Source organism: Hyperoodon ampullatus, assembly GCF_949752795.1.
Source record: "Hyperoodon ampullatus genome assembly, chromosome: 14".
Taxonomy (NCBI): domain Eukaryota; kingdom Metazoa; phylum Chordata; class Mammalia; order Artiodactyla; family Ziphiidae; genus Hyperoodon; species Hyperoodon ampullatus.
The window spans coordinates 25435523-25447758 of NC_136927.1; the positions used below are offsets into that span (position 1 = coordinate 25435523).

Below are 12236 nucleotides of genomic sequence, written 5' to 3' on the forward strand. Positions count from 1 at the left end.
CCAGGGTCACACAGTGAGGCCTTAGCTCTCCGGCCACCTGCCCAGAAGGCTGTACTTCTTGGGTGGGTGCTGTACACAGGTATGAGGGGTCCAACTTCCAGGAGAAGGAGGTGTGACCTGGGCTCAGGCAGATGGAGAGGTGGGGGCTCCTGGGGACGCGCCCATGCCAGGTGTGGTCAGGCTTGTCTCCTGCGGCCTTGACCTGTGTGGAACCACAGGCATCCAAGCCCTGCTCTTTCAGCCCCTCGTAGCTGCCTTCCCAGCCCATTTCTCAGATTTACCAATGGAATCAGCGCTTGAGTGGGTTCCTGCAGCCCAGGGAGCAAGGAGCAAGACCCAGGTAGGTCACTGTGTAACCCTTTGCATACTAACAGGCCTCCTGGGTGCTTTGAAAGGTGGGGAACCAGGAACCCAACTGCAGCCAGCCAGGAGCCATCTTGAAGATGACAGTTCTATCCTCCGTGGGGGTTGGTAGGGAAGCCAACCTTCGACCTGATCCCAGGTGGGAGGTGCAGGCAGGATCTTTGCCAAGGACAAGCCTCGCCTATTCTAGCCTTAGGGGTGGGAACTGCAGGTCTTGGCAGCTGGGAGGGAGGTACTGCACCTACTCCTGGGGCTGCTGCTCAGAAGGGTGGCCCACCCCATCCCAGCAGGGGAAGGTGCTTGGGGAGCAGACAGAACCGGGGATGGGGTCAGTAGAGTGGGAATTTTTGGAGGCCCTGGGTCCAGCCTCCTCCTCTGCAGGGGGGACCACAGCTCCTGGCCTGGGACACAGTGGCAGGGCCAAGCTGGACAAGGAGTAGGGTGACCAACCATCCTGGTCTGCCTGGGAGTGAAGGGGATCCCTGGAACTTTCAGTTTGAAGACCGAGAAGGAATTCCCTGGTGGTCCAGTGGATAGGACTCCGGGCTTTCACTGCCAAGGGCCCAGGTTCGATCCCTGGTCGGGGAACTAAGATCCCGCAAGCGGTGTGGTGCGGCCAAAACAAAACAAAAGACTGAGATGAATCGGTCATGTGGAGAGGGAAGCATGTGGGCTGGCCTGGTATGAGGGGCACGAATGAGACGCCTGCTGCCAAGCAGAGGGTCCTGCCTCGAGGTGCAGCGTGGTGATTGCTCTGCACCCCCAAACCCAGCCCCACAACCCACCGATGCAAGTAAAAGGGTCACTGAACATTTTCTTCCTTTCAAAGACCACAAACTCATTAACCCTAAGGTATAAACAACTGATGACAGCAAACGTGTCCCAAACAAGATGATCTGCCTTGGTAAAAGGCACCACCAGTACCCAAAAGCAGGCCACCAGGAGGCACTGGAGGGAGGACATTCTGTGCAGGGACTTCTTAGGGACACACAGGTCCCCCTGGCACCACCATCTTGGCTGGCTTGACCCCCGACTTTCCACAGATTTGGGAGCTCTAGGCAGAGACCCTCCACACACACAACCTCCAGAGAGGGGCTTCTCTTCTCTCTCCCCTTTCTTCCTCTTGCTCATGGCTTCCCCAGGATCCGTAGAAAATGAGATCCCCAGTATTTACACCTCATAAATATGAGAAATGGCCCCAGAAAGCAGAGCAGGACTCTGCCAACAGGCTCCCAGCACCTCGTGCTACGCCACTGACAGGCCTCCAGGAAGTGGGCCTTCCCCTCCCCTCCCGCAGAGGGGGCTGGAGTCAAAACCCTCATCTGTCCTCAGATGAGTCCTGCTATAAAAAGCCCCTCAGAGACCACCAGGGCCACAACGGCCCTGCCCGCCACTGGGCTGGGGGGCCAGTCTCCGGAGCAGCGTGGTTTTCTGCAGCGGCCACAACGTGTTCCCAGAGAGCCCTGGGGGCTCTCAGTGGCCCTGGGAGCATCCACCTTCATCCAAGGGAATCTCAGAACAAGCCTTTCTCTTTAAAGCTGTGAAGGAGGAGCCCTGCCTGCCCACAGAAAGCATTTCAGAGCCTCTATTCACCGCCCCCCCAGGTCCCCACCCCCCACCCTGCCACCCCACAGAGGACATTTACTTCCACAGATGCTTCTGATGAAGAGCAAATCCCCTTCAGAGATTCCAGCAGACGCAAGACAGACGCTGGACACGCACATGTCCATGGTGGCCAGAGGAGTGGCTGGCTGGCCAGGGACAGGCTGAGCTATGTCCCCACCGTGGTGGTCAGCTTCAACCATTTGTGGCCTTAAGGGAACTTGGTCCAGATATTACAAATTTTCCAAGGTAAGCCAGAAGTGAGGCTTTTCTTGTAAACTCTGATTTTTTTTTTTTAATTAAAAAAAATTTTTTTAACTCTCCTGATTTTAAAGTGCCGGCCGACAAATCAAGCCCAACAGCACACATCAGAGGCCTGTGAATCTGCAAACCCCTAAGAGAGCCATGCCCTGATCATTTAACATCCGACCTGAAGGGCCCACCCACCGCTTGTCCCCTGGGGAGGCCGGGCCTCCATTCCCACCTGCTGCCATGTACCCTCTTCAGAAATGAGAGCTCCGATCACATTCTTTCCAGCAACCTCATGGATGCAAATGGTGTTTTCACAATGGAATCTTGGAAAGAGAGCGATCTGGAGCTCAAGTCTAGTGGTGACGAAGCCCAGAGGCTGGACTTTTGAGGTGACAAGGCTGGTCTTCTCTGTGTGCTGCTGAGGCAGCTCCTAGGAGGTGCCCGAGGTGGACAGCTGAGGATGGCTGTAAATGTGACTTTCTTCTGTTCTTCCATCAGCAGCTTTGCTTTTTAGCCAGTTTACACTTGTACGTGTCGTAGGTGGTTACTGACTCCTTGTTTTGCTTCTGAGAGTCCAGGTTTGGGGAAATTGAAGTTCCTGGTTCTGTGGTGCCCTTGAGTTGTGGGTCACGTGGCATCTATGTGGGCCCACCTCTAGCTCCCCTTGAGTGAGCTTTCCTGCCCCCTTTGCTTGCCTGAGAGATGCTCAGATGCTCACACCTGGCAGGGCCTCAGCATCGCTGGAAAGCTCCAGCCCTGCCCTCTGCCCCTCCTGCTCCAGTTCCCGCTGTGCCTGGGGCCCTCGTTAGAAATCAGATTCCTAACCGGTTTGCAGGGCAGAAATAGAGACACAGATGTAGACAACAAACATATGGACACCTAGGGGAGAAAGTGGTGGTGGTGGGATGAATTGGGAGATTGGGATTGACATATACACACTAATATGTATAAAACAGATAACAAGAACCTGCTATATAAAAAATAAAATTCAAAAAAAGAAAAAAAAACAAAACTGCTTTTAAAGTCTATTAAAAAATTTTAAAAAGAAATCAGATTCCTGGGCCCTCCTCCAGAACAGTTGCCTCAAGGACCCAAGGGACCCTTGTGCTCTGCAGGCTGGAGGGTCACGAGTCTGGTGGCTCCCAGCTGCCATGAGGGGCTTGTGTTGCATCAGAATCACCCGGGAGCCATTCTACTTTTAATAACAGCTATGACACATAAGTGTCATGCCATACAGTTTTTTATAAATTTATTTATTTTTGGCTGTGTTGGGTCTTTGTTGCTGCATGCGGGCTTTCTCTAATTGTGGTGAGCAGGGGCTACTCTTCGTTGCAGCGCGCAGGCTTCTCGTTGCGGTGGCTTCTCTCGTGGAACACAGGCTCTAGGTGTGCGGGCTTCAGTAGTTGCGGCATGCAGGCTCAGTAGTTGTGGCTCACGGGCTCTAGAGTACAGGCTCAGTAGTTGTGGCGCACGGACTTAGTTGCTCCGCGGCACGTGGGATCTTCCCAGACCAAGGATCGAACCCGTGTCCCCTGCATTGGCAGGCGGATTCTCAACCACTGCGCCACCAGAGAAGCCCCCATACAGTTTTTAAAGTATACGATTGAGTGGTTTTTAGTATATTCACAAGTCGATCACTGATATCCTGGGGAATGTTTAAAACTGTACTGTCAGGGCCTCCCCAGGGATTCTGATGCTGTGGGGCCTGGGAGCTCCCTGGAGGCCATGCTGTGCAGGCAGCTACAGAACCACAGGCAGAGTGGGATCTCTCCACTGGGGCGACTTTGCTTCCAGGGGATGTTTCACTGTGCCTATAGACATTTTTGGTTGTCACAACTGGGGGCTGCTACTGGCATCTACTCATGGGAAGGGGCCAGGGATACTGCTCAACATCTCACAGCATACAGGATGCGCCCGTGGCAGAGAAGGACCCAGCCTCTGATGTCTAGAGTGCCCACGCTAGAAGAGCTGGATCTACAGGAACCTCAAGTCCCTGCCAGCCCTAATAAGACCACCAGGGACCTCCAGGCCCAGCCTGTGGGGGCCTCCAGAAACAGAACTGGGCTTGGTCAGGTTGGGACATTCTCACCCTTGAATGTCCACTGGGCACGTGAGGATCCCGTCAGAAGCAGATTCTGTTTCAGTAGATCTGGGCTGGGGGCTGAGGTCCTGCATCTCTAACAAGTTCCCAGGTGATGCCGCTGGTCTGGGAACCACACTTTCAGTAGCGAGGGTGTGGATCACTTACAGGCCACCCAGGGGCCCACCTGGGGTAGCCTGAGTGCACATTCTGGACTGTACACCGTCTTGTGTGGCTCCAACACATACGGCCACCTCAGTAATCTGCGCACCGGGGAGCTCAGGCACACTGTTACAGATAACCCCCATGTTACAGATAACCCAGAAATACTTGCCTCTACAAACCATTTTTCCTACACTTGGAGGGAGATGTGGCAGCTCCCTGAGAATTGTCTTCCATCCGAAAGGATGAAGAAGCTGCAGTAAAGATTGATGCGGCCTAGGGCAGCCTCCCCCTTCTCATCCTGCCCCATCCCGCAATCCCCTCACCACAGGCACCCCAGGCAGAGCTGCGCCCCCTCTGAAGGCCATAAGGGTGGGCTTCAAGGTGAGGACACACTTCCAGAACATAAGGAACAGCTAGAGCAGGGGCACCACGGTCAGTCTTCAGTGATAAGCAGGGACAGACAGTGGTCCGCAGAGCCTGTCCAGGCTCCAACAGGGCAGAGGTGAGGCTGGGTGGCAGCACAGCAACCCTGGGGAGCGAGAGCAGGACTGTTGATGGCAGGTGCTGAGACACCTGTCAAGCAGTAGACCTTCCAAAATAGAACTCCCCAACCCAGATGCCGTGCACAGAGGGCTGAGTGCCGGCAGGCTCTCCCGGATTAGGGAGTAAGGTCTGCCAGTGAAGAGCTGCAGAGGCCCCCACCTCCTTCCTTCCCCACGTTCCAGCTCCTCACGAAGGGGTACAAGGCCGAGGCTACCTTCTCCCAAAGCTGCCCCAGGGATGCCCTCCACTGGTACAGGCTGCCCAGGACAGAGTGGGGCGCCCTGGCTTCTCCCTTGGAGCAAGAACAGGTGCCTGCCCCAGCCTGGCTTGGTAGCAGCCGGGGATCCACCGCCTGTTGCCCTAGTGGTTCGTCTCCTTAGCAACCAAAGGTTTGAGCTGCAGGTTAGACTCTGCTCAGCCTTGTCCGGTCCCTGCTGCTAGCCCCCACGGGCTCTGCATCCAAGCCTGCTATCTTACTACGGGTGCTGTAGCCTGTGCCTCCCCAGAGAGGGCCCTGCCCACACAGCATGTTTGCTGGAGGTTGGGCTGAGGGTCCAGCCTGCAGCCAGTCACTGGGGCCCTAAGCCAGGAAGAAAAGTCCTCTGTGAAACCCAGGCAGACCGGAAGGCAGCTGTTAGCCCTGGAGGTCGGGATCTGTCCAGTCGGACAGGGGGAAGGGTGAGCAGACAGAGGCAGGGGTTCTGGGAACACAGGGCAGGAACTAACTTCATGGGAAAAGCCTGGGGTGGGCAGGAAGATTCCAGAGCATGTTGTGGTTGAAAAGACAGCAACAGACAGGAGCGGTGTGGAGCCAGGCAGGACTGGGGGGTGGGCCCCTGCTCTGGGCTCCGTTGGCTCCCTCCCCCTCCACACAGGGCCAGCTGGCAGCAAAGCTTAGGATACGAGGCAAGACCACAGAGCCTGGTGGTGGTTTGGAACTCTTTCTTCTCCTTTGTTAAAAGGGGGAAAGGAACTGGGGATGGGGTACCCCCGGGCTCTGGGGAGGCATGCAGGCAGCCCCAGCAGGCAGGCGCTGGGGGATGGGTGGGAAGAGTCCTGGAGTTTCCCACAATCCTTTTCTCTGCAGGGAACAGCAAGGCTGACTGCCCAGGGGGCAGGGGAGAGGGGCAGGGCCCTGGGGAGAGGGACAGCGGACAAGGGGAGAGGGGGCTCACTCTAACATGCAAAGTCCAGCTGCCCCATGAACTAGGTTGCTTCTCGAAGAGCGACATACATATAAATACACAGACACAGCGACACGCACACATGCGGAGAAGGCTCTGCATTCCCGAGGGTGGGGATCTAGGCCCACCAGCCTCAGGGAGCTCCGCAGCCCCCTGGGGTGGGGTGGGGCGGGTGAGTCCTCGGGGGAAGGCTGCTTGTTCTCTGAGGTTCTGTCCACCAGCACCCAGACGACTCTGAACCAAATCCATGAAAGCTGGGTGCCGCAGGCCCGCGCTGCTGGGTACACATGCGGGCAGCCTGTGTACTGGCACAAGGGTCCGGTCTCTCCCCGCCAGGGCTCTGGGGAATGGGGGTGCAGACAGAGGAGGGTAAAGGGGGCCCGCAGAGACGTCCTCTCCCCCGCCCCACGGGGTTCTGGCCTCCGGGAGGGGGGAGGGGCCTCCCTTATCTCTCGGCCTCCATGGCCGGGTGGGCTCTGGGTTCTGAGGTGGCCTGTTGGGGGACCAGGGGCGGCCAGTCTGACGCCGGGGAAGGGGGTGCCGGAGTCCACAGGGGCGGCTGCTGCGGCTGGTGGTGCTGTGCCCCCCCTGGGGGCGAGGCCGCAGCTGGCCAGCTGGGTGCCGCGAAGCTGCCGGTGGCGGTGAGCGGGAAGTGCGGCGGGGGCGACGTGGCCGTGGCGGCCATCGGGCTGCCGCTGCCTCCGCTGTGGAAGCTCTCGGAGGCCTTGAGACGGGAGAACATGGTGAGGGCATCGGGGAAGTTGGGGGGCGTGGCGGGGGTGTTGGCTGGAGTGCACATCTGTGGGGGAAGAGGAACAGAGAGGGGTGAGCACCCCCTTTCTGGAAGGGTCCCGGGCTCCCACGAGAAGACACATGCCCCTTCCCTGGAGGCACCCCACCCTGCAGGCGGTCCACCAGCCAGGAGCTCACAGAGGAAAGGTGTGGTGCCCGAGATGGGCTAGCCCACTGTGCCTGCTGCCAGGCTCCCAGGAGTCCCATCCCAGTGGCTCTTCTGTCGCCAAGAGCCACTGCACCTTCCTTGGCCCTGGGTGGCTTCCCCCTTTCGCGAACCGGGACAGCCCCTGGGGCTGCCCTTGGGGCTGCAGGGGACACTTACCATCTGGTGGTGATGGTGGCTGTAGGGGATGTTGGTCTCTTGGAAAAAAGCGCTGAGGGCCGTCTGCGGGAAGAAAGGCCCACGCTTACCCTCAGGACCCCTGTGGCCCTGGCCTGGCAAGTTGAGGCAGCATGCCTGTCATCCCTCCACCCTCGCCACAGCCCAAAGAGGTGCTGTGGACCTCTGGGCAGGTCTGGTGGGTGGGGAGGACCCTCATGACACTGTCTGCCACCTGGCTGCCAAGTGCTTCCAGCTCACCTGACGTGGGGGCCTGTCTCATGGGGAAAGGCCTCCGGCAGATTCTAGCCCTACTGCCACCAGCTCCATGGATGGCAAGTCCCTACTCCTCCCTGAGCCTCAGTTTCCTTGTCTATGAGCCAGAGGACGGCAAAGGCACCCAGATGTTGAGGGTCTGTAACCCACCTGCTCCTCTCCTAGGCTGGCCAAGGGACCCTGCCCTGGTTCTCGGTTTCTCCATCTGCACCACAGGGAGACGGGACTAGGTGGCTTGCAGGTTCCCCTCCCTAGCAGCAGTGACCTCCGGAGATCCACGGTCCAGCTGGGGGAGCCGGAATTAAGTAGGATGGTCTGGGGTTTGCACCCCTGTCCAGTTACCTGACCCTTCCTTGGAATGTTCTCAAGGTGGTGGAGCAGGAGGAAGGCTGAAGTGGGGTTTGCACCCAGGACTGTGAGAAGTGGGTGGAAAAGGGGGTGGCAGCTGGCCTGGGTCAGACAAGCTCCTCTAGTGACCCTGGGGGGCTGGGGGGAGGGGCCCCAGGGTGGCCTCCGCTGGCATTGGTGTGTCCTGGTTCGGCCCCTGCAGGAGAGGCGTCCAGGAAAATAAAGGAACCAGCTGCTCTTGCGAAAGTGCTGGGTGAGGGAGCCCGTCAAGTGTGTGAAGGGTCTGCGGGCAGCTCTGCCCTCCGTGGCTCCCCCCTCGGGCTCACCACCCCACAGCCCAGCGCTGTCAGCCCCTCCCCCACTCCCAACACACCCAGAAACCCAGCCTGGCTTCTAAGGCTTACCCTAGGGGTTTTATTATTAAATTCAAGTGAATTACTCTGGGAATTTCCTGCTGGAGACGCCCTACCCCAGTGTCCCCAAACATGGGTGTGGGACCTGGGGGGAGGGCCTTGATCTCTAAGCACCTCCTTGTGACACACACCGCCAGGAGCCCCAAGGGACACACCAAACCATTCCTCCCCCAACGGCAACTCTGAAGGCCACTGCTGTGTGTGAGGATTCCAGGGAGAAACGGCTGCCCTTTTCCTGCCTTCCTAAAGCACCCCCAACCTTAAAGCACACAGGTCCCCCTCCAGCAGCCTTCTGTCCCCATTAACACCTGAATCACAGAGAGTATGACCCCAAAACAAGGCCTCCTGCTGCGCCAGCCCTCAGTCCAAGTGTGCAGCCAGCCAGGGGTGGAGGGCACAGAGGGGAGTTTACCACAAGGAACCCCACTCACTCCCAGGAACTCCCAGGAAGACCTAAGGATTGGATGTTCACAATCCATTTTTACCTTAAGGAGACCTCCCTACTATCCGCCTCCCCATTTTACACATGGTGAAATTGAGACTCAGGGAGCCTGGCGCACAGGGCTCCTACCCTGGGGGCCATCAGAGCTCCCCAGTCTACAAGCTGCTCCTGCCCCTCCTGAGATCAGTTTTTCCCCAGGCATTTCCATTTTCAAAGTTACATTTTCAAGTCCTGTGACCAAGCGACACCAACCAGTGCTGCCTGAGTGACTGCCAAGCTGGTGCCAGGCTCTGTGGGCTGGGCTGAGAGTGCCAACAGGCAGGGCTGCTTCCCACCGGACACCTGCCTGCCCAGCCCCAGGCAGACCGGACACCTGCCTGCCCAGCCCCAGGCAGACGGGGGAGCCGTGTATGCAGATGTGGGACTCAAACTGCCATGAATGTGGTTTTGCAAGTTTTGCCACATCCAGCTCTTGAGACAAACGGGCTGATTAGGGAGCTTCCTGCAGGGTGGGGCTGCCGGGGGTTGGAAGGGGGGCTGGCCATTCACTCCTTAGAGGTCAACTCACACGCCCCAGGTACAGCTGAGGAAACTGAGGCCAGAGAGTGGGACCTGCTCAGAGAGAGCAGCCTCCCATCTTGTGATGTGAGGACCACCGCAGGGTTAGCGGTCCCCCTGAGATCTCTGGTAGGAAAGTGAGCAAGGATTCCCCTGGGTAGACAGGCCACTGCCTCCCCAGACTGTCCCAACCTTCGGGCAGCAATTCTGATCCCCATCCCACCCCCAGGAAGCTGAACTCCAGAGTACCCTGACTCCCTGTCCCTCCTACGGCCCAAATACCTTCCCTGAGCTTGCTCCCCATCTAGAAACCAGGCTCTGAAGCCTGGACTGGGCACAGACTCTACAGACTGGCTGGGGCTGTGACCTTACACTTGTGAGGGGAAGAGCTCAAGGGGCTCTGGCCTCATCCCTAGATACCATCCTGGGTTATTTCTGGGGCGGCAGAGTAGGGAAGGCCAGGTGGCCTCTTGGCAGCACAAGCCCTGGGCAGTACTGCCCTATGGGTCAGGAAGGCCTGGGGAGGTGGGGGCCAGGCTGGGGCAGCCCCACCTCCTGCCCAGCTGGCTGAAAGCTAGAAGCTACTGAACCGTGTATACCATGCCACGCACTGTGCAGGTAGATTCGCCGGCCAGCACAGAGGAGAGCACCTGGACACGCCTCTGGACCAGGGTACACAGATGCACACGTAGCTGTAGTGTGGGGCTCCGAGTACACATGTGTGCATACGCGAGAGCACCGTCTGCAAAACGGCGACCTGTGGGTACACACCCCGCACCCGCGCCCCGGTGGACTGCGTGTTTACACACACACACACACATACACACGCGCGCGCGCCAACATGTCCACACGCAGCGTGGCGCGTGCGTAAATACAAATGCACATGTACGTGGACACGCGCCGCCGAGCTGTCCAGCCCACACGCAGATCCTCAGACCCTGAGACCCACACACACCGGGCGGCTCCACCCGCGGGCTCGGGGCTCCCTTATCTCAAACCTGCGGCTCCCAAGGCGGGGGCGGCGTGGGTCCAGCTCGGCCCAGGCCTGGGGCGTCCTCCTTCCGGCCGCCCGCCAGTCTGTCCGTCTGGGCCTCGGCACCGCCCCGCCCTGGCCGTTACCCGCACAAAAAGGGGGGCCCCGAAACCGATCACCCGGGAATTTGGGGGGCAGGGATTCGGGCCCGTGGGGGGCAGACTGCCCCTCCCGCCCACCCCGAGCGGGCGGCGTTTCCGGGGGCCGCGTAGACGCGGCCGCGCCGCGGGGCCTGACCCGCACGCCGCGTGTGCGCTCTGCGGCCCGGCCGCCGGGGCGCGCGACCGCCGGGACTCCGGGCCAAGTGCGCGGGCCCGACCCCGGCCGAGCGCGCCGCGGCACGTGTCCACACCGGTCCGCACATGTCCCACTGCACGCGTAGCCAAGCGGGACGGACACCCGCGCCCCGGCCCCAGCCCGGCCGCGCACCTCGAACTGCCAGTGGGCCGCCTGCAGCAGCTGCTTCGCCTGGTCGGCTGCGCAGCCGGCCGTCAGCACGAACTGGTTGATCATGACCTGGTGCTTGAGCTCGTCCATGTTAACGGACATGGCGCCTCCGCCGCCTGCCCGCTCCGGCCTCCCGCCGCCGCGCGCTCCTTCGCCTCACGCGTCCACCATTAGCGAGCCGGCTCCGGCTAATACAAATATTTACTGTGCGGCTCTGACTCACCGAGCCTCGCCTCGCTCGGGGCCGCGGGGGGCATGCTGGGAGATGTAGTCCCGCGCCGCTTCCGCCGCGCTCGGCCGGGAGCCGCGGGCCCGGCCGGGGCCGAAGGTGTGTCTGAGCGTTGGGCGCCTACTGTGTGCAGAAGCTGGACGGGCACCTACCCAGGCCCGTGACTGAACTGACGGGGGTCAGGAGACGGGGGCCACAGACACTGTGCATGGGCGCAAACGCAGCCTCAGGGTATTTACCAAGATCCCAGTATCCCGAACCCCAGTGTGGTTGGCATCCCTCTGTGTTGAGTAGGCCCACTATTGGGGGGGGGGGCAAGAATTTTGGCACAAATCAACAGCACTAGGGCCATAAGGCCCTGAAAGCCTGGCACACAGTAGGCGCCTACAGATACTCGTTCAGTGAATGAATTAATCTGCCCTTTAGGGTTCTGCCTAAAGTCACCGCCTCCAGGAAGCCTTCCGAGTTTCCCCAACACCCAGGGCACAAGCTCGCATCGCCCACTTGTACCACGGGTCCCTCCCCGGCCTGGCGCTCCGCCAAGCACACAGTAGACCCGAGGAACGTCAGAGGAAGGGATGGCAACCGAGACAGGTAGGCGAGACCGGCAGTCTTTTGGAGCATCTGCGTACCCTCTGCAGGATGCTCGCACTTTCCCACGCAAAATTTCGTGTGCTTTGCCGGAAATCTCAGCTGTTAGTGTGCGGACCCTAGGACCGCGCGGCGCCAGTTCCGGGGCGGCCCCGAACTCCCATTCCCAGAATGCCCTGGTTTATTTGCATCGCTCAGTCCTTGTGACGTCAAGTGAGTGAGGCCGCGCCTCAGCCAATGGACTGTCGGGAGGTGTTAGGACCTGGCCATATAAGGTAAACAAAGCTGGCCGCCCAATGAGGCAACAGCGGGGGCGGGCACTGGGTTGGGGCGGGCGGGGCGCGTCACGTGGAGGGCGGGGGCGGGGCTGAACAGAGCGCTGGGTAGGGTGTTGCGGGCTGTGTTTACAGCTCCGCACGCGCCGCTTCCGGTTGACGTTGCCGGTTGGGAGTGTCAGGGCCGGGCGGATTCGGAGCTGGAGCTGGGGCTGGGGGTTCGTCACTCCGGCTCAGAATGACCTTATCCCGGTTCCCCGCGCTCCCTGGGCACCAGTTTCATTAGTTGAGCAACTCTTTATTGGGCCCTTACTCTGTTCC

General features: G+C 59.7%; 1 protein-coding gene across 1 annotated transcript; it reads right to left on the bottom strand.

Moving 5' to 3' along the window:
* Positions 1–6272: 6272 nt before the first annotated feature.
* Positions 6273–10980, bottom strand: UBALD1 (UBA like domain containing 1). Its single transcript, XM_079719693.1, has 3 exons — positions 10803–10980; positions 7307–7369; positions 6273–6988 (listed from the first exon to the last, which is right to left on the bottom strand). Exons 1-3 carry the CDS (start codon positions 10920–10922, stop codon positions 6635–6637), a joined length of 537 nt encoding a protein of 178 aa, XP_079575819.1. The 5' UTR covers positions 10923–10980; the 3' UTR covers positions 6273–6634.
* Positions 10981–12236: the final 1256 nt, after the last annotated feature.

What these genes read in the sequence shown, in the direction of transcription:
- UBALD1 (XM_079719693.1), bottom strand. Translation starts at nt 10,922, where the DNA reads ATGTCCGTTAACATGGACGAGCTCAAGCACCAGGTCATGATCAACCAG. An exon ending in CGGCCCACTGGCAGTTCGAG is followed by an intron (nt 7,370 to 10,802) that starts GTGCGCGGCCGG and finishes TTCTTCCCGCAG; the next exon opens with ACGGCCCTCAGCGCTTTTTT. An exon ending in GCCACCATCACCACCAGATG is followed by an intron (nt 6,989 to 7,306) that starts GTAAGTGTCCCC and finishes CTTCCCCCACAG; the next exon opens with ATGTGCACTCCAGCCAACAC.